General features: G+C 34.7%; 1 protein-coding gene across 2 annotated transcripts; it reads right to left on the bottom strand.

Annotated features, from left to right (window-relative positions):
- Positions 1–1,141: 1,141 nt before the first annotated feature.
- LOC149772398 (E3 ubiquitin-protein ligase TM129-like) lies at positions 1,142–20,347 on the bottom strand. 2 transcript variants are annotated; one of them, XM_089947872.1, is made up of 4 exons: positions 19,947–20,347; positions 14,779–15,256; positions 7,586–7,745; positions 1,142–1,414 (listed from the first exon to the last, which is right to left on the bottom strand). In XM_089947872.1, the coding sequence occupies exons 1-4, from the start codon at positions 20,155–20,157 to the stop codon at positions 1,163–1,165; spliced, it is 1,101 nt and encodes a 366-aa protein (XP_089803998.1). In that variant the 5' UTR covers positions 20,158–20,347; the 3' UTR covers positions 1,142–1,162. The 2 variants fall into 2 exon arrangements, with proteins under 2 accessions (XP_089803998.1, XP_089803999.1); XM_089947873.1 differs by lacking the exon at positions 19,947–20,347 and adding an exon at positions 19,325–19,476.
- Positions 20,348–21,520: the final 1,173 nt, after the last annotated feature.

The following is a 21,520-nucleotide window of genomic DNA, read 5'->3' as shown; positions in this document are numbered from 1 at the left end:
TGACCTCCCGCATCATATCAGTAGCGATATGACTGAAATTTTTTTAAAGCTACATAAAAAAAACAAAAAACAAACAAAACCATTGTCCAAATAATGAGCACTCTCTATCACCACCGAACAGTCCAAACAAATGTTTTTCCTCTTAAAAAACATCTAAGTACAACACAAAATACGTCTGTAGATTTGCATCAGGAACACAAAAAGTGTGAATGGCTCCAGGAATCTGAATGAAACTAAATGCTTAACTTTCTCCTTATATACACTGTAAATTTCAAAATGGACCCCATATGACAACATGCACTATTGATTTACGACGCACTAAATTGCGACATACTATACTCATATAGCCTCATGCTACCAATGGGGAAGCCAAAGAATTCTTCTCAAAACTTCCATATCCCATCAGACACTAAAAAACTATGCCAAAGTCTTATGATTATTACTAACTGTCAGCACATACATAAACGAGTCATAACTATTTATAGATTCTACACGACTTGTGTTTTCAACAGAACCAAATTATACACACAATAATAGTAAACGAAAGTTGTGTGAGCACACTAGTAGACCTTTAAAGGTTCTTGTATGATGAACATTTAATTTGTACAAATTTAACTTTGCCAGTGAAATGTTAAATAAGTCACAGTTACATAATTTTGTGATGATGGTGTGATCTCATCAAAATGAATTCCCTCGCCAAGTTTCATGATTCCAGGTATGCAGGGTGCAAAATTCCCAAGCTACAGCTGAGGTAAATGTACAAAATAAATCCCATGAGTTTCCTACTCAAGGTGCTTTGAAGCTCACTCCAAACTGTGGCCTAAAATCCAGGAAGAATGAATAGTTGAGATGCAGAGTGTATATACATGTGTATATGCTTTTATATACTTGGATGCAGTACGATTATAACAGTTACGGTCCATGCACTCATTCTCCTCTAGCCTAGAATTTAAATATCGATGTAGGTTTAGAAGAGAACAACATAATGCTTGTATTAGTTCATGAACTTTGGATCTGGAAAGTATTGAGGAACATCTGATGTCTGCTATTTCTTGTGTCATATTCACAGCATTAGCAAACTGGTAGTCGAAAAGGTACTTTGGTTAATTGATGTTTTTTCAGCAGTATACCAAAAAGAATATTTGGTGAGAAAGATATTGTTTTATTTTTGAATGAAGCATACATCAAGCATACAGAATGATGCACGACATGTTGGACACGGACAACGATTTCCAAGCCATATTTCAGGGTGTTGCTGATCCTGTCGGCTGGAGAACCACTTTCCCATACATTCCAAACACCACATGGGCCTGCAGTAGCACTGCACACAATCGCCTGCCTCAGGGTCATCACACAGTTTATTCAGCTTGATATCCGACTCCTTCTGCATGCAGCCAATACAAGTATCGACTTCCTGGAAAAACAAAAATCAAGGCTCATTGCTTTTATACTTTTATACTAAGTTTGTTATAAGTTAGTTAACACTTCTTAGAATTTCATACACTTTTTCTGTGCAAGACATTTTTGGAAAGGCTGTAAAAACAATGAAAGCTGACGTGACTGTCTGAGTGAGTGTGTTTGGATGTTCAGCACTTTCAATACATTGTTCTTCCTATTCTTTTGAGAAATGAATCGAGATAAATAAATGTTACCAGATTTTTACTACAAGTCAACTGTTACTCAAAACTTTTTAAAACGGGGTTAATTGTCAATGGACCTTTATGTTTCTGTACTTTTATGACCAACTGTCTAGCCAGAATTACATTAATTCTGATGGTATTTCACAGACTTTTTAAGGCATATATATATCCATAAACAAAAGTATACTTGATTGTCTGAAATTCGCATATAAGAAAGGACTCATCAGAGGTCTCGAAAATGCTTAATCATGCATATTTGGATGCCAGTTTTTTTTTATATCTGGGATGCAAAAATCATGCAGGAATCCTCTGTATGCAAGCAAAATGTGGGTGGCAAATTCAAACGCTTCAACCATCTGCTGAGTGGGCAAATGAGTTTATCAGTTTATCATTTTAGCTTTGCTGATATTTACAATGAGAGACTTCAGTGGCTGAAAGACCCCCAGATGTACATGCTGTTATTATAAGAGTACATCAAAAGAACATAACAGCTGGACAGTAAGTTCAAAGACTAGCTGCTTTGTAGTGGGAAAATGTGCTGATATTTACAATGACTGAATTCAGAGGCAGAAAGACCCCCTAGAGTTACATGTGGTCATTATAAGTAGTGCATTTTAGTGTTAAATGGCAAATTAATGACTATTGTAATGAGATTCAGACGAGTGCTAAAGTTGCTAGAACTGATACTTTGGATGGGACAGTAGCCAAGTGTAAGAAAATAGGTGATGCCTGGCTTAGTGTTTGGAATAAGACCTTTCCTTGGACTGACAAAATTCAGTCTCACTCTGATGTACAAACAAGAGCCACTGATGTAAAGAATTTGGAAAATTAAACCACTGGCAACCACTGTTTCTTCTCATCTGGACATATAGCCACTTCAGCTATTCCCAATATGCTCCTGGGAGGGGAATGCAACTTTTGCTGGTGGGACTCTTCGTTTTATCAAAATAAGATTCATGGACTCCTCGTTTTAAAATCCTAGTGAGACCTCTGACACATGATTGTCTGAAATCCATATAAGAAAGGGACACTTGATTGGCTGAAATCCATAAATGAAACCACAAGTGATTGAAAGAAATCCATGTAAGAAGGGACACAATTAAAATCCACATATGACAGGACACTTGATTGGCTGAAATCATTATAAGAAATGACAAGATTCGCTGAGACCTATAAGAAAGGATCCATGATTGGCTGAAATCCATAAAAGAAATGACATTTGTTTACTTAGACATCAAATACGGCCATCACAGTGACCATGTAGAAACTATTCTTGTTGCTACTTCTGAATGGCTAACCATGGAGTTTTCACTAAAGGACTTAATGTGATCAGTAGTTTGTCCCTCAATGAAAAAATGAGGTCAAAAATAGTCACTACAGTGGCCATCTTTTTAATCTTATTATCACTTCTGCTTCTGAATGTAAAATAATATTAACATGGGTTTTTTACCAGAAGACTTTTTATGATGCCTATGTGGGCCAAATAAAAGGAAACCATGGTGACCAAGTAACTAGCATGCTGTAGTCAACTAAAAGGCTATTGGTTTGAATTCTACCATTGGACCAGCCTGGGTCAGCTACCATGATGTGTCCTTGGGCAAAGCACTTTACTCCAATTGCCTGTGCACAAAATAACCTATTTATTTTGCTGTGCAATAAGGCAGAAAATAAACCAAACCTAAAGAAAAATGTTGATCTATATCCAGTATGGCCCGGACAATGGTAACCTTGAAAATCTTACCAATATTTCTCCTGAATGAATGGTCATATCAGCATGGGGTTGAAAGACTTATGATATCTAGTTGGTTGTAAATGAAAATAGTATCAATCCAACTCAAATGACTGCCATAATGGCAGGTCGTGAAAATCTTGTTATCGCTACTCCATCCGAATGAAAAGTAATATTGCCATTCAGTTTCACCAGAAGAATTCTTATGTGGTCTACATGGTCTTAAATAAAAATGATGCCATTCTTTGTTCACATTGGCCATGACAGTAGTCATCTTGAAAATCGTTATTGTTAATCCTTATGAATGAAAAGTAATATCACCATGGGTTTTTCACCAAAAGACTTCTTATGTAGAACAGTTCATTCTAAATGAAAATGTTGTCAATCTTAAGTCTAACATGGCCATCACAGTGGCTATGTTGAAAATATTGTTATCATTACTCCTGAACAGATGGTCTTTATGAACATTCTTATGTCTGGTTGGTCCTAACGATGCCATTCCGACATTTAATATGCCTGTCACTGTGGCCAGCTTGAAAATTTTATTAATACTATTTCTTCAGAATGAATGGTCATATCAACATGGTTTTCACTGAAAGACTTCTTGTTGTCTAGTCATCCTGTTATGTATAATTGTTTGTTAGTCTCTTTTATTTATTATATACTGTGGGTTATGTAAAATTGTATCTTGTAGGTGACCTTGTCCAAAATCAAGTTCACTGTGTACCTGACCAAAATTATTGATTTAATTTTTTTTCTGTTAACAGCTAATGCATAGCTAATATTTTCTCTGAGTATGTGTTTAATATTAAGATAATTATCAATAGAAGTAAAAATATTTATCTTGATCTGAGTCCAGGACATTGTTTACCAGTCTATATTACAATTTTAGTAACTGATTTAATCTTGTAAACATTTGGAATCTTCCTGAATGAAATGTTCCATTCTGTAACAGTTGGTTTTTTAATTTTTATATAGAAAATGCTAATTGTGACCTAGGTAATTTGGGCTCAAATTATTTAATTCAAATTATTCTTCTCTGGAAATACACAATACTTTATATAATATTCTTGGAAAGAGACATTAACTGGGATTTATCGTGAATTCAAACAAGGAAACCTTGGATTATCTTACTGTGATTCAACAAAAGACTGTTCGCACATCTTCACTTTAGAGGTCACTGCAGGCACATCAACTCCTTCAGTGTTGGAAATTATTTGGAATACCACTCAAGTTTATTCAGAACTTTACTCATTAGTACTTGTGTAAGTAATACCATGATTTTTTGGGATTAAATTCACAATATTATAAGTTCATTTACCTCTTCACTTTGTATTTTAGAGAAGAAAAAAATTATATGTTGAATTTTATAAAACTTATCAGTTCTGGCTCTTTCCTGTTACTTTGTTTAAGACCATAGAGTCCTAACAGGACATACATGAAAATGATGCAGATCTTATTTCTAATTTGAGTGCCAAAATGATAAATCTTGAAAATCATGTTATCACTACTTATAGAAGGATGGTCATATCAATAATATGCTTTTACCAAAAGACTTGATATGATGTATACCTGCTACTAAACAGATATTGTGTCAATGTGATATTAAATATAGAAATGATGGCATCCATCTTGACAATCTTGTTATCGTTTGTTCTGGTTCTAAATGAAAATGGTGCTAAAATGACAGTATGTCCACCACAGCAGTAAATTTGAAAATCAATTATTGCTTTAGAATATCAAAAATGATTTCAGTACTCCACAGTTACCCCCCCCCCTTCCAATGGCTTAACTTGAATCCCTGGAAGTTCTTTTCAGCCTGAAAAGCGATGGTCCCTTCGAGGGACTCTTGTTTTTCTGATGGTCCAGAATGTAAAAATTGTTATGGTGACAGATCTTTTGGTTTGTATGTAGTTGTTCTGAACAAAAAGGTTGCCAATCTAACCTCCAACACTGCAACTATTACTGCCAATTCAAAATGTAATTGGTTTGAATAAAAATGGTACACATCACCTGCATATCTGTACTTTTGTGAAGGATTTGCAAAACCAGACCCACTTTATTTTGGAATGGAGTCAAAGGTCACAGTTTGAATTTCTGTAGTTCAATGAACTTGTAAACATAGTGGCTAAATGATAATTGAAAAGAAATTAAGAATTCTTTTTTCTCCAACAAACAAGCTGATAGTCAGCACTCTGGCAATGCTATATAGACATCAGAATTATTAATAGTATTCATCCTTCTGTCCATCCAGCACACAGTTTAGTAAATGCAACTAGTCTCAAATTGTGTATTCAATTGGTTTGGTCATCATTTAATGATGTGCATATTAACAAACCACAATGCCCCTGTAATTTTATATTTAATATCACCTAAGGTGCACATATAAAAACATTGCTTGGTTCACAATTTTCGTAAGAGTTTTTGCCCTTTTTCATTTTCCAGCCAAAGACAGTGTATGACAAAATCTTATGAATGCAACTTATCTCCGAGTTCATTCAATCAGCATGAAACTTGGTACATGTTATGGTCATCACAATGAAACTGAGTACATGTTATGGTCATCACTATGAAATTGGGTGCATGTTATGGTCATCACCATGAAATTGGGTACATGTTATGGTCATCACCATGAAATTGGGTACATGTTATGATCACCATGAAATTGGGTACATGTTATGGTCATCACTATGAAATTGGGTACATGTTATGGTCATCACTATGAAATTGGGTACATGTTATGATCATCACCATGAAATTGGGTACATGTCATGGTCATCACTATGAAATTGGGTACATGTCATGGTCATCACTATGAAATTGGGTATATGTCATGGTCATCACCATGAAATTGGGTACATGTTATGGTCATCACCATGAAATTGGGTATATGTTATGGTCATCACTATGAAATTGGGTATATGTTATGGTCATCACCATGAAATTGGGTATATGTCATGGTCATCACCATGAAATTGGGTACATGTTATGATCATCACCATGAAATTGGGTATATGTTATGGTCATCACTATGAAATTGGGTATATGTCATGGTCATCACCATGAAATTGGGTACATGTTATGGTCATCACCATGAAATTGGGTACATGTCATGGTCATCACCATGAAATTGGGTATATGTTATGGTCATCACCATGAAATTGGGTGCATGTTATGATCACCATGAAAATGAGTACATGTTATGGTCATCACTATGAAATTGGGTGCATGTCATGGTCATCACCATGAAATTGGGTGCATGTTATGGTCATCACCATGAAACTGAGTACATGTTATGGTCATCACTATGAAACTGGGTGCATGTCATGGTCATCACCATGAAATTGGGTACATGTTATGGTCATCATCATCAGAATATGCACATACTGACAATTTGCTTTGCTCTGAAAATTGTTCTTAAAGAGAGATTTTTTCTTGCAAATGAATGCATTATATGACAGAAACTTGTGAATGCAACTAACCTCCAAGAGTTTCTGATAGATTACCATGTACCTATCAACAAATTACTTCACATCTGCTGCCTTTGTCAAAATTATTGCATTGTATTTACTTGTAGCTGGATGTAGTGCATAACAGAATCTCGTGAAAGCAACTACCTGGAGTCTCACACATTTAAACTTTGGAAATGTTATGGTACTCATCTAAAGAAGCACATCTGAGCAGATCAAAAGGCTCCTGCAAAAGTTTTGACCATTCTATTACTCTGCACCTGATGAAGTGTATAAAATAATCTTATGAATGCAACTATTCTGTTTTCAATGTATTGTTATGAAGACATCGTCATTTGAAGATGCACATATTGACAAATAATTGTTGTCCCACAACCTTATTTTAGTCACTGCTCTGGTGTGGCAGCCCATTGCAGTACACGACTATAACAGAATCTTGTGAATGCAACTATTTAGTTACCAAATTTGTTATGCTGGAGTTTTCAAGAATATCTGATAGTTTCAATCCTCCAAAAATCAAATAGATAAAAAGACAGAAGATATGGATCTAATCAGGATATCAGGGTCATAAGATATGTATGTAAGGAGGATTTCAAGGTCAGAAGATGCCGATCTAATGAGGATTCCTGATGATTATTTTCGGACACAAATTTAAATCCTTTGAGGGATTCTTACTTTAAGGTTTTTATTGTCTTAACATGCATATAATAAATTTGTTATTCAGCTTTTCTGGGAAGATAACTCACCATATGTGGAGGAAGTCTGAATTTTGGATTTTGAGAGACCTGCTCCCTAAAAGCTTCCAAAAACTGTTCACTAAGAGATTGTCGCACGACAATATTCCTTGCATTCCTCACTGGGGACTGCAGTTTGTCTGTTAACTCCTTGTACTCCAGAGAATTTAATCTGCAATGAACAAAAAATACAGAAAAACTTCAAATCTGCTGAAATAAATATGAACCTGCATTATCTCCCTTTACAATACATGGAGAAAAATATGTTTATCTTACACAATAGATACCTCTTTGTAGCTGTGTGTCACCAATAATAACTGTCACTAACAGTAACTGTCACCAACAGCAACTGTCACAGCAACTGCCATTGTGATGTCACATTGCAACATCATGTCTCTAGTGCACAGTAAATGGTCGATTGAGATGATCGGTTTTCAGTACTAGGTCAGCAGAATGCAACTGTGTACAGGAGATGAATTTGGTTTAATGTGTGTGTGTGTGTGTGTGTGTGTGTGTGTGTATATATATATATATATATATATATATATATATATAGTATGTATGCTGTATCAATGATAAACCACACCTTGTTTCCATTTAATGAAAAATTTATACAATGGGTGGTATATCACTGATATAGTGTACATACTATACATATATCACATACAAATACACATATTTGCCTTGTGAACCGAGTTAAAACTGACTACGGGCAAATCTGTATTGACCCAGTAAATGAACTCACATCCCTGCCGAGTGTGTGCACTATAAATGTAGTTCTATGCTTTTATTAGCTATTCACAATCACTTTTGCATATTGATAAGTTAATTGTTTTCTTTTTATTTACACTGATTAAATCAATATAAGAAATATTTATGATTTATACATGAAAGATGGTTTTAAAGAAGAAAAGTTGCACACTACAAACACATCATTACATTCTTTAACACTGAAATATCAGCCATTCATGTACACATGCTTGGAATTTAGTGCAGAATAGAAACTAAGTGAAATCATGAACCAATATGAGGTTAATTAAAATATTTTAATATATTTACAGTTGACCTAAGTCATTATTCTGCTTTAATTAACATTACTACTGACCATAAAACTGTTTCTCTCTCTCTCCACCCCCCCCATTGACTGGTTTGATTTAACATTACCATCATTCGTCATAGATCCAGAGACATCATGGTATGACACAAGCAAAAATCATCTATGCTTGTCTTTTCATGGATTTTCACCCATCTTGCTACGATGGTCAATCAAGACAAAGAGAGAGTGTGCGGCCTTTGGACATTTTCATATTTAATTTAATAATAATCGATTTTCAGAACCTAATGAAAGGTTTAAGAAACAACAATAACAACAAAAAGATTTAAATACATTCAATTATGTATGCCCCCTAACCAAGATCAGCTAGTGCAACTTTGTATCATTTATTATATAAACACTGTAGACAGATCCCAAGGGAAGTGCACACATGCCATTACAACAAACCATATTAATTGTAGGTTACTTGGTGCAAGTTCAGTTTTAAGGTTTTCATCCAGTCCAAATACCACATACAAGTTTTCATTTAATAAAACTGACGGCCATAAACAGTGCACTGTAGGGGAGTGAACTCTTCACAACCCTTGGCATATTTGTACGCTCGAAAAGTTCTGTAGTGACTCTTAATTTTTCATGTACACTTCATTCATATTAATTGCTATGTTTCCTTTAGTAATATTAATGATATGAAAACACAAGGCTGATAGTTAACATTCAATTTTTTTTAACAATGTGCATGCAATTATTGAATTTGCAGCATTCGTTGCCATGAACAGTAAAACGGCGAACATTTGCATCTATAGCGACAGATTGATTTGAGCCAGAAACATCAAAATAATGAAGGAACAAGAGGCAATTAAACAATTTAACCCTAAATACATTAATTGATATCGTTTCTGTCCATATTTCGCTACTCCTACTGTCAGTGTCACTTTCAATAATTCTACATTTCCACTGTGTGGGCCCTGTTTGAGAAGTCACCTGTTGAAAGAAGTAGACCCAGTTAGGGATTTTGTTCACGTTTTGCGGGAGGTTCATAACAAACATTTTGTTTGATCCGTAGGATGGGCTGCTGATAATGTGATTCAGTTGAATATTACAAATTTGGGAACTTGATATACTACAGTCTGTTGCTGTGCAGTTTGAAATTTCTTCATTGTGGGGGTGGGGGTTGACAGCATCGTTACTTGGGTGGCCCGTGTTGCTCAGATAATTGGAGTAGTCTGTTGTTGTAGAGATGACAGCAGATAACACAGGATGCAGCCCAATAATATTCATTTCCAGGATCAAGCATGATTGTTTTTTTGTATTTCTATAAAGATATTTCACATGAAAATCATGTTAATGTTCCTTTCTTCTCTTTAAATGTAATACTTCAAGAAATTCAAATCCATGTTTAAAGAGTATAATACTATAAAAACATGATAATTATGCGTATTCATACGCTATGGGCAAATCACAATTTGATATACCAATACTATTGGTATATCAAGTTACTTTATACCAACACTTCAAAGACCATGTTATTTTTAATGTGTGTGTGTGTGTATGTATGTATATATATATATATATATATACGATTTATTAACAAATAGAGATAAACAGTTTTAGTAATATTAGTATTATGTATAATACACGCTTATTAGAAGAAAAGAAAATAAATTACACAAAAAAAAAAAAAAAAATTGCAAAAATCAATGTAAACAACATAAACACTAGTATAATCTTTATAGCTGTTAAAGTGGTTATCAGAACTCAATTTATTTAATAAAAATATGGTGTGCATTACGGTTACTATCAAGTATTTTATAAATAATTAATCATATTATATTGATAATTAATTACAAATTCAATTTCATTTTTAAAGAATTAATAAACTTATTTTCATGTTATTAGATTATACTTTTACCAATTAAGATTTTCCGCAAAGTAAAACAACACGAGACACTCATATCCAACTGCAAACAGGGGACATAATTCAGAAAAAAAAAAAAAAAAAAAATTAAAAATTAATAAAAAATTACTAAATGTCATATAGTGTTTTTGAATTTAGACCTTTTGGATATACCGTATTAAGACGGTGAATCCAATAGGTTTCCTTTAGTAGACGTTCCATTTCAGAATCAGCTTTAACAATAGGTTGGAAGGAGAAATCTTGCAATGTATGGGAATTTTTGTTAAAATGTGCGGCAACATGAGATGAAAATGATTGATCGATATAATTTTTTATATCTGATCTATGTTGGTTCATACGTTTAGATATTTGTTGACTGGTTTGTCCAACATATTGGATGCCACATTTTTTGCACGTTATCAAATAAATAACATTTGATGTTGCACAATTAATGTCACAACGCATATTAAAAATTTCTTTCGTATTATTACTATTGAAAGAAGTATTTTCATTAATAAATGAACAGTGTGAACATCTAGGTCTATTACATTTAGTTGGTGATCCTATTTTATATGATGGTTTTTCTAATTTGGAATTAGTTAGGAAATCTTTCAGATTTTTAGTCCTTTTATAAGCAAGTGTGGGTTTGCTTTCGTGTAGCGATTTAACACTTGCTTTACATGATAAGTTTAATAAATCCCAATATTTATTTATTTTATAATTTATATATATATATATATATATATATATATATAAAAGGATACATGTTTTCAGGGTTACAATGTTTGAAATATAATCCTCTTGCCAGGGTTCATATAGTTTTTGGTAAAACAAAAAATTCCAGACCTTTTCCAGACTGGTTTGCATTTTATTTTCCCAGACCCTCCCCCTTTTTTTAACCTTAAATAGTTGTTACAAGTCAATTCTACTGTAAGTCAACCTACTCCTTCAGGGCTACAGAAAGCCAATTTCTTTGAGGTGTATTTTGAAAGTTGTATCTGTTTGAAGGGGTGACTTGTCAAGGAGTCCTAGCTGCATTTTGGAAAAATAAAGATGGCTGGCTGGCTGGAATTGTTTTATTGAGTGGAACATATCAAAAATAAATTGACAACCTACAATTTTGTCAATATTTACAGAAAAACCTCTTAAAAGAGGCTTGCCCATGAGACAAAAATAGGATTTTCTTTGTCACTTGCCGCAGCTGACTAAACTCTTTCTTGGCCAAGTGGTTATACTTAAGCACATCCGGACGAGACTCCTCTTCCACAAATTCTTTAAATCCATGGCTCATTTCTGTTGCTTTAACAAAATCCTTGTATTGTTGAAGGATATCGTCACAGTGGCATAGCCTGACATGGTGGGAGTCTTTAAACTTGAGCAGCCTGGATGAAGAAGTGTTTGTCTTCACTATGTCTTCCTTTACAAATCTGTCATTGAGAACCCTTATAGTGTTTCTTATGTTTTGGTCTAAGAATGACACCATTGGTGCATCAGTCTGGTACTTGCTTAGGAAGGGCAACATGTCTCTTGCTACTGTCAGGAATATGGTTGCCTTCACTAAAAACAGTGAATCAGTGCAACTACTGGCCACAATTCCAAATGATTGCATTTGTGGTGGGTAACTCATCCCTGTTTGACTGCTACAAAACACTTCTGTACATCTGGCCAAATCTCAATGACCCTATCTACAAGGTCCACATTTTTGACCCATCTGTGGGAGCAGAACTTCTTTGAAAAGATATAAGATCCAGTCACTTGTGTAAAATCCTCACATAGAGCAAAGGATCCTTAAAGAGCCAAAACAAAGAGGTCAATATATGCTCAATATCCCAACATGTTGCAGTACCAAGTCTGAAATCATTATGAACAATGTGTAGTCCACAACTTCCAATGTTAATAAAACCTTAGCCTTATTCATCAGCAATCAAAAAGATCAAATACCTTCTAGCTGACATCTGGTCAAGTCCTCATGTCGCAAAGAAAGTGCAGGCATCATTCAACTTTTTATACAGATTGTCTGTGTGTGTTGTCTGTGTGTGTGTTTTGGAGTTTTAACATAGCTTGAAAAAAAATTCAGTCATCTCACTATGATCTCTGCAGTGTGGCAGTTTATAGAGATGTCTAGCACTGGGGCATCATTCTGCAGACATGTAGCATGATGTCCCACCCCGTCACATTATCCTGACACCAGGCCGACCAGTCCTAACACTAACCTCTTAATGCTGAGCAACTAGTGAGGTAGCTGTAAGAGGCATTTTATACATTTTGGTATGACTTAGCCAGGTTTCAAACCCATGACCTCCTGCATCTGAGGCAGTTGCTATACCCAATAGATTGTCTGCAGTGTCATGACTAAGGAATTCAGAGGTATAAAGCCATGTAACAACCTGGCCTTCATCCCAAAACCAGAACTGCCACATGAAATTCAAATGAACAAATGAGCATGTGGTATCCGCAAGATTTAAGACAGTATCCACTAATCAAAAGTGGGTGATAGGTTAAGCGTGTCTCTCCAACTGCAATGAAATGGTTTGCACCAGCTGACCGGACTTATTGGGCAAATGTTTATTTTCCATACTTTTTCCAGGTCTGGATAAAGCACATTTTTTCATACTTTTCATGAGTTTCCCAACTCTGTGTAAACCCTGTCTTGTGCTTTCACACTTTTGGGATTATTTAAAACTGCAACACTGAAAAGGGTCATCAATCTATGCACACAAAAACCTCCAAGTTAACCTTTTTTAAAAATAAAATAATACATGTATTGCATGGAACACACATCTTGCCTACACTGCATGTTGTGGATTGTAATCCAGACTTGCAAATAACTGACAAACCTTAACACATTCCTAAATCTGTTGATGATGCTTGCATCAGAAAATTGATACCTACCAGTATGTACCATCAATTGCTAAAGCAAGTATGAAAATAAGACAAGTTTCTGTGATAAAATCATTTTGTGATCCAAGTGATGAACAAGCCACTGAAAACTATTTAATAATTTTTTTTAAAAATGATCCCTTATGATTGGATTAGATGAGCATTGAGGATTCTATTGTACAGTTGTGCATTGATCATTCTATTGTACAGCTGAGTAAAATTTTGTGACTACCAACAACTAAGGGATATATGCATTTCTGCAAAATAAAAATATTCTTTTTGGTAGTAATAGCCTGCAATTATCAATATGACAAAATATGACATCTAAGTAACATACAGCAGTGAGAATAAATGACCTCTTTGCATGGGTTAAAATTAGGTACTTTATCGGCATGTTGGAGCAAATGTCAACATGCTGAATTTAGAAATCATCAAATATTCTAGAGATTTCTTCATTACAATCCAATAATGTCCACTCATGGGCAATAAACCTGCCATTTTTGCAATAATATGAAGACTGCATTAGATGGAGACTTGTGAAGACAAAGTTGTTGGTGCCAAGCGATTCTGGCCATAAAAAGTGGGTAGCCACTGGTCAAGTGGGCCGTTAAAAAGGAGGACAGATGAAGTTATATTATTTTGATCATGTGTGGTGGATACTGAGGCATGCGAACAAACATGCATACCAAATTTCATTTGACTACATCAAGTCATCTTTGCTGATACTGTTTTTATACAAATAAACAAAGATTCAAGTCCAAACTTTTAATACTATAAACAACTGAAAGTCTAACCATATCATTTACATTTAATGGGTGATCAACTGAAAGTAATTTTATGCCAATCATTTCTATCTGCAAAAAAGGCAATTACTTATAACATCCACTCACCTTCTACAAATTACCAATGTGACTATAACTTGTGTGGTTTGGAATCTGCCCACCCACCCCCACCCCCCGCCAAATCTGTGCCCATTTCTTTTTAATCCCATCAGGACAATCAGTACCTGATTATACATATGAGTGTAAAAGAGACATCCCAAACTTGTTCCCCATGTATGATTCAAGTCTTCACAGATCAATTAATAGCTGCAGCAGTCTCAAGTGAATTCTCAAGTTAAAGAATAAAATGGAAAAGGACTAATAATTATTCACAACTATTAAAGATATAACATGCATCGTTTTGTATCAATATGGGTATCAATATGAAAAAAGTATCCATACATCAACTAATCATTTCACCCCAACAAATGTACTAAATTTGTTCATTTAATATACTGTGGATTGAATGTTAAAGTTTACAGTGTTAATAATTTAACGTAATATGAACTGAATATAAAATCCGCACTAAACTAAGCTTGTACATGTTCCCTCTTACCTAATAGAAAATGGCTTGAGCTTCTGGTTGATGCTGATGACATCGATATTCAGGTACTGCACTGATGTCATACTTTCATAGGACACTGAATGATCTTCTGATCCCGATATGGTTAAGTGAATATCATTCTGATGAGCTATGTATATATAATATGTTGATATCTTCATGACCCAAGAATCGGTCACTATCACTCTTCTCCCTGTGGGAATTCCCGAAGTAAATTTGTCAATCCTACGAAATTCAATATTAATAGAAGATGCAACAGCTCGCCATGACTCTTCATTGCTGCTCAGATGGGTTAACTCCCTTGCTATGGGGTGGTTGTCCCACTTGTTTCGAGACCAGTAAAAGACAACTAAGGATGCAGATAGAAAGATGAGGATGGATATGAGCAGATAAAGCTGCCAATAGAGAGAAGTGTTCCATGGTGTACACAGCTTCAACTGTGGCTGGAAAAGTGCAAGGCACAGGTAGTAGACTGCAAAAGAAATAAAAATAAGAAATATTCAATATATATGTTTAATATGACCACTATCCTGTCATATCTGGTACAATATTTCGTGAGATTTCTGTGATTTACTACATCTCTTAACTATGATTGCTGACTTTTTTAAAATAGATGCAAATTATAAATATAGTACTCCTTCATTATAATGCTTTATAATGAAAAACATGATACTGTACTCCATCATTATAATGATATCCAGGGAGCAACAGCATATACTGTCTTATAATGAAGTACATGGTACAGTATTCCATCATTATAATGATATCCAGAGAGCAACAGCATATACTGTCTTATAATGAAGTACATGGTACAGTACTCCCTCATTATAATGATATCCTGAAAGCAATAGAATATACTGTCTTATAATGAAGTACATGATACAGTATTCCCTCATTATAATGATATCCAGGGAGCAATAGAATATACTAACTTATAATAAAGTACATGATAAGTACTCCCTCATTGTAATTATGTGCATTGGAGCAATAGAGTATACTACATTACAGTGAGAAGGAGTGTAATAAAGTTCATGTTATGTTTAAATTTACATCCACTTAATGAAATGGGATCCATGACCATACCTGCATTATAACTGGAACCATGTTATAATGAAGGGCCTTATAACAGGAACTGTGTTATAATGAAGGGCCTTATAACAGGAACTGTGTTATAATGAAGGGCATTTGTGCATCAGTATCACGTGAAATTATCTTTTGCAGCCGACATGTTTTCTTTTAAATAATTCTCCAAATAGCCTATGACTACTATCACAATGAAATATTCGGGATATAATTTGAGTTTACATAAATTTACATAAAATAACAAATGTTGTTATGGCTCATCAATTTCTAGGTCAATACAAATATTTTCCAGTATCAGCAACAAGCTGAAATAAACTAGCTGAGATATAATAAAGTTAAAAGGTTTAATTCCTGTAGAAACAGCCATGTAAAGTTTTGCAAACATAACCGTTTTTCTGTTTTATTTGTTTGTCTTGTCTATGTTTTGTATTTGCCTTTGAAAAAGTCTCACGAAAGAATCAAAAGCGCTCAGGCTAGTTAGATACTAGTTTCGCACTGTTCATTGAAAAAAGGACATTGTTATTCGCCATATGCTTTGTATTATATATATATATATATATATATATATATATATATATATATATATATATATATATACACACAAATATTACTATCGTACAGGTTAGAGAATTTTTAATTTGTACTCTAGGAAGATTCGAACCCAGGTCCATGTGTAAACAGCACCCATCACCTTGCCAGCACCCATGAGCCCATATATATTCCCTAACAACTAAGCACACATTACCAAAAAATGATGTTACTCAATCAGTGTTATATGCACTTGTGTGTAGCAGACACTCGCACGACGTCCTAGTAATTCTCACCTGTATGATAGTATTATTTGTATTAAAATATTAAATCTGCCTACTATTATCAAGCATTCTTCTATAGGAATCCAGGGATTGCACTTTCCATTCTATCTGGTGTATATTTATAATTCTCTAAGCTATATATATATATATATATATATATATAAGATAGATTAGTCTCATTTACATGGCATCTCTTCATCCCATAAACACTTTTACGCAGAATTAAAAGCAGAACGATTTGTTATTTATGAATTGTTGTTGTTTTTATGGGTTGAACTCCATTTTCAGCACATCACAGAATATATTTTAACCAGTATATATGGTGGAGGAAGAACCAAGAAAAACCCTGGGAAGAACCACCAACCCACAGGAAACCACTGGCAAACTTTCTCACATACCCATATTGGGTGAGCCTGAGACTCTAATATATGCAGACAGGTCAGTGATCTGCACCTTAGACAACTCTGACACCCATAGACCTCACACGTGTTGTATTCAGTTATCTACTATTTTTCTTGGCAATGATTTGTGTTAGGTGTAAGATTTACTACTGTAAGAGACTGCATCATATGCAATTTTAAGTTGGGCATGCATAATACACCACTCCCTTGATAACTTGTGAATTGGCATAAAACACAGGGGCAGTCATGAATCCCATTTCTTTCCTGAAAATGCAAAAGAATTTACCCTTTTTGTTGAAAGTAAGGCAACTACTTCTGATGGGAGGGTTCATTTTGGCTTCGAGGTGTGGAGACTTTAGTGGCATAACATTTAAAGCACGAAGTCATTTTGGCAAACTACTGTCTATATCCAAATATATACATATATACATGGTTATATCTCTCTCTTCTATTAAGTCCCCATCTTAAATATGTCTATCTATTTCTGATGGCTCCTTGTCTTGTCATGTTTCTCTCTCTTTTTTTATATATATATATATATATATATATATATATATATATATATAGATAGATAGATAGACACATACAGTGGTACCCCTCTTATACAGCCACTCCTTCTGCATCATGAAAGTGACCTTATAAGAGGGGTGGCTTTTCCAAAAGGGGACTAAATTGTTTGTGAGAAATATATGTAATGTACGTAGTAAGAAAGCTAAATACTTCAAAGCATTTAATATCTTCAAGAAAAGGTTCTTCTTTTTATATAAACAGACTTATTTCAACTAAATATACATTATTAGTTCTTATTCTTGACATAAGCGTGATATGCAAGTGGGTATTGTTGTCATGCACATTGCAAAACTATTCAAAAACGTTATTTAAATCTTGGTACATACATAATTCTCCTTCCATTTTCTCCATTTTCCCACTGCTGCTAAATAATCTCCTTATCGGTTACGATGTTGTTTAGACAAGTCGTTGCAACATAAAATTGTTTTATTCGAGTCTTTTCTATATAAAATTGTTCAGCATGTCCCCCTCCCCACACCACCTGATGTCATCGAGTAAACAATTGACTTTTTTCTAAAATAATGTCTCGTTTACATGATGACATGTTAATGTTTGGTAATGATTTATTTGGATGTTACAAATTGTATGCAATTTAATTATGCAGACTGAACTTTTGTAGAATGGACGAAATGCCTTCTTCTCAAAGGAATTGATAAATCTTTTGTCATGTGATTTTTCAGTCTTTGTCTGGTACCCTGTTTTGTTCAAGGTTAATTTCTATTTTTAGCCTATGCTGGCCCTTTTATGATCTTGACAATTACATCTGGTTGTAATCATGAAATATATGAACTCGACAGATGTGTGAAGCCCAAAACTCTATCATAACATTGTGGAGTCCATTTCCTGTAAACGTCAGCTTTTATAATGACATAATATTAATCTTAGTGTTGCATGTACTTTAGTCAACACTTCTTTCAGTAACGGAAACCTGACATTGGGGGACATGTATCGACAGTAGAAATAATCTGATTACTTACCTTACATCACAATGTGAATTAACTATTGGTTCTGGACACATTTGAAATAAAAAGTGGCCACTTGTGAAGGGAACATTTTACATTTTTGTACTAATATGCTGACTGCTGTCATGTTAGAGGAGTGGCCATTCTTGATGGGTCCTTTTGAACACAAACTCGTCGGTGCCAAGGGATTCTGGATGTAAGAAGCAGGTGGCCGCTGGTCAGGGGGACTGTTCAAGAGGGGATATATATATATATATATATATATATATATATATATATATATATATATATATATACCAACACTCACTTCCCTTACATACATAATGACCCAGTTACCCAGATTTGTCAAGATGCTGACCCAATTAGGCACATTTGTCATTGCTTTTTCCACAACAATCCCAGATATTGATGTTTTCCAAATTCTCACACCCAACTTCTGGCTAAATAGAAACCTGAACCAACACTAGTAACTACTGTATTTTTCCTGTCCATTTAAACTTGTATATTTTAACTTTTTCTCAATAAAAATCCCTTTGGTAAGTTACATTTATTGTCACGTTAATTATATCTTTTATAGCAAACAAATAAAGAAATGTAATAAATACAAAAAAAGTTCAAACACATGCTGGCCATACCTTCAGCTCCATCCAGAGCAGTAGTTTGTTCTAAGTGTTATATACCTCACTAGACAATTTCCACCTATTACTCTTACATTGGGATGCTGCTGCTTTCCATGCATGCATCACCAATTTAAATCTTGGCCAAAAGCTGCCGAATATGCAGTTGTTCTGTTCTGACTGGGATTGATACTAAAAAAGCTAATGTTTTCAAGGATTTATTGCCATCAATCAATAAAAGAGGGATTATATTTACAGTTTGGATTCAAAGGTTAGTCAAAATAAATTTATTAATTTGTAACGAGTGGCCCTATAATTCACCTGCATAATGAAACTGATACTCCAACACAAATCATGTCCTGATACAGTTGTTCACCGCTACCCGACATGTTAGAAAGAAAATAAGGCAGACAACTCTTGTTGATTTAATAATGACACTGATAGATGATATACACGTCAACACGAACATCTGAAATGTATGGATAAATGTTTCTTCTAGACGTCTTAAGCAATATGAAATAATATAAACGAGATAGAGGTGATAGATTATTTGTTGTTCTAGGTGGGTTGGTAGTCCTACATGTAAAACCTTGACGCTGATATTTATGTTTTGGGCGTCTAAAACAAAACCAACATGTGCTATTTCTTACATTGTAGGACTAGGTGGGCTGGGTGGGGTATCTGGAAGTCATAGAAACAATCACAAAATAAAATTACCGAGTGGAAAAATGGAATGAAAAATAAGGGTTGCTGACGTGCGGCGAAATTGGTAGTAGATAAAGTTTAAGTCTTCACTCCCAAGCCAGTTGGAAAAAAGGTTTTGCACCGTTAGCCCTGCTGAAACGAACTCTGTTGGAGGAGCAATGAGAAGAGTGCAGAAAAACGAATAAAAAAGAGTGAACAGTCCAATCAAAGCATCTTCTGTCATCTTGTGCGTATTATGGATCTTGCAGGCAACTGGCACCAATATAAATGTGAAAGAAGCACTAAAAGATACGTCTAGAACATATCAACAACAAATGCATCCCTGGAGTTTTCTTTCTCTCAAGACGTATGCGCTATGAGTAACATCATCAGTATCTTGCACTGCACATCCGCAAGAAGAACCGGAAGTCCACAGCTAGAACCACTGCGAAGGGGGCGCTCACCAGTTAATATGTAATTTTGAGAGAGTGACGTATGTACGGTGATGTAGTTTGCATTTAAAACATGCACAATGGAGAGAATGTTGGCATACCTCTATGCTACATTAATGTAATGTGGATGATATTTTGTTTTGGATATTGTACTTTAGGAAATTTTACATGATTTAAGCACACTACTAGCTAAAATGACTGCTCCCTTGTGTTAAAAAAATCAGCCTGAATTAGTCCAAAGTACACTATACATAGCAGCTATTAAAATAGGGAAAATGAATTTTGCCAGACTAGACAATACCAGCTTCTGAAAGTGCAATGAATGAATTACCAAATATATAAAATATAAAAAAAAGTTATCGGCTCTTTTTTATACAATTTACCTCTGAAGTTCAGGAAGTGAAAATGACCAAGTAGAGCTAGCACTTTTTTTGATAGATGCACATCTGAAGTAAGGCCAAGCTATATACTCTACAACCCATAGTACATCCATCAATCATACACCAAAATAAAGGGAATTAACGGTTCTTTGAATTTTACCTATGATATACAAGGTCTTTTTTAAATAGCCAGTATAACCAGTGAGGAAAGCCTGGGAAATTCTTTTTCTTTAAAATCCTAACCCAAATGCAAAATACGAAACTATAGAGCGCCACCCAAACATCCACGACGGGAACCAATTCAAGACTAATTTCCCTTTATTAACAATTGTACGAAGAAGAAGAACAACAAAAGAGATAATAAATATGTTACCTCTGTGTCTTCAAGTAAAGTGTTGTTGTTGTTGTGGGGTTTAACGCCATTTTTCAGCACACGATAGGCTATGCATGGCGGCCAGTATTAATGGTGGAGGAAGAAGCGTGGAAAAACCCCGGGAAGAACCACCGACCCACGAGAAGCTACTGGCAAGCTTTCTCACATACCCACACTGGCCGTATCCTAGACTCGAATCCACGCAGACAGAGGTGAGAATACGAGCATTTACATCTGCGATCATAACATTCTCACCAGGAACCTAAACAATCAAAGGCATTTTTTTTTTTTAGCAATAGTCAAAATAATTCTTAAGTTATTTCAAATTCTCTGCCCATAATCAATATAGGAACTTCATGGAGCTCTTTTACTCTGTCATGGTGTGCCTACTAAAATGGAGTA

This window comes from Sinohyriopsis cumingii, unplaced genomic scaffold (genome assembly GCF_028554795.1).
Source record: "Sinohyriopsis cumingii isolate HCF-2022 unplaced genomic scaffold, ASM2855479v2 utg001510l, whole genome shotgun sequence".
Classification (NCBI taxonomy): domain Eukaryota; kingdom Metazoa; phylum Mollusca; class Bivalvia; order Unionida; family Unionidae; genus Sinohyriopsis; species Sinohyriopsis cumingii.
This window is presented reverse-complemented; position numbering and strand designations above follow the sequence as displayed.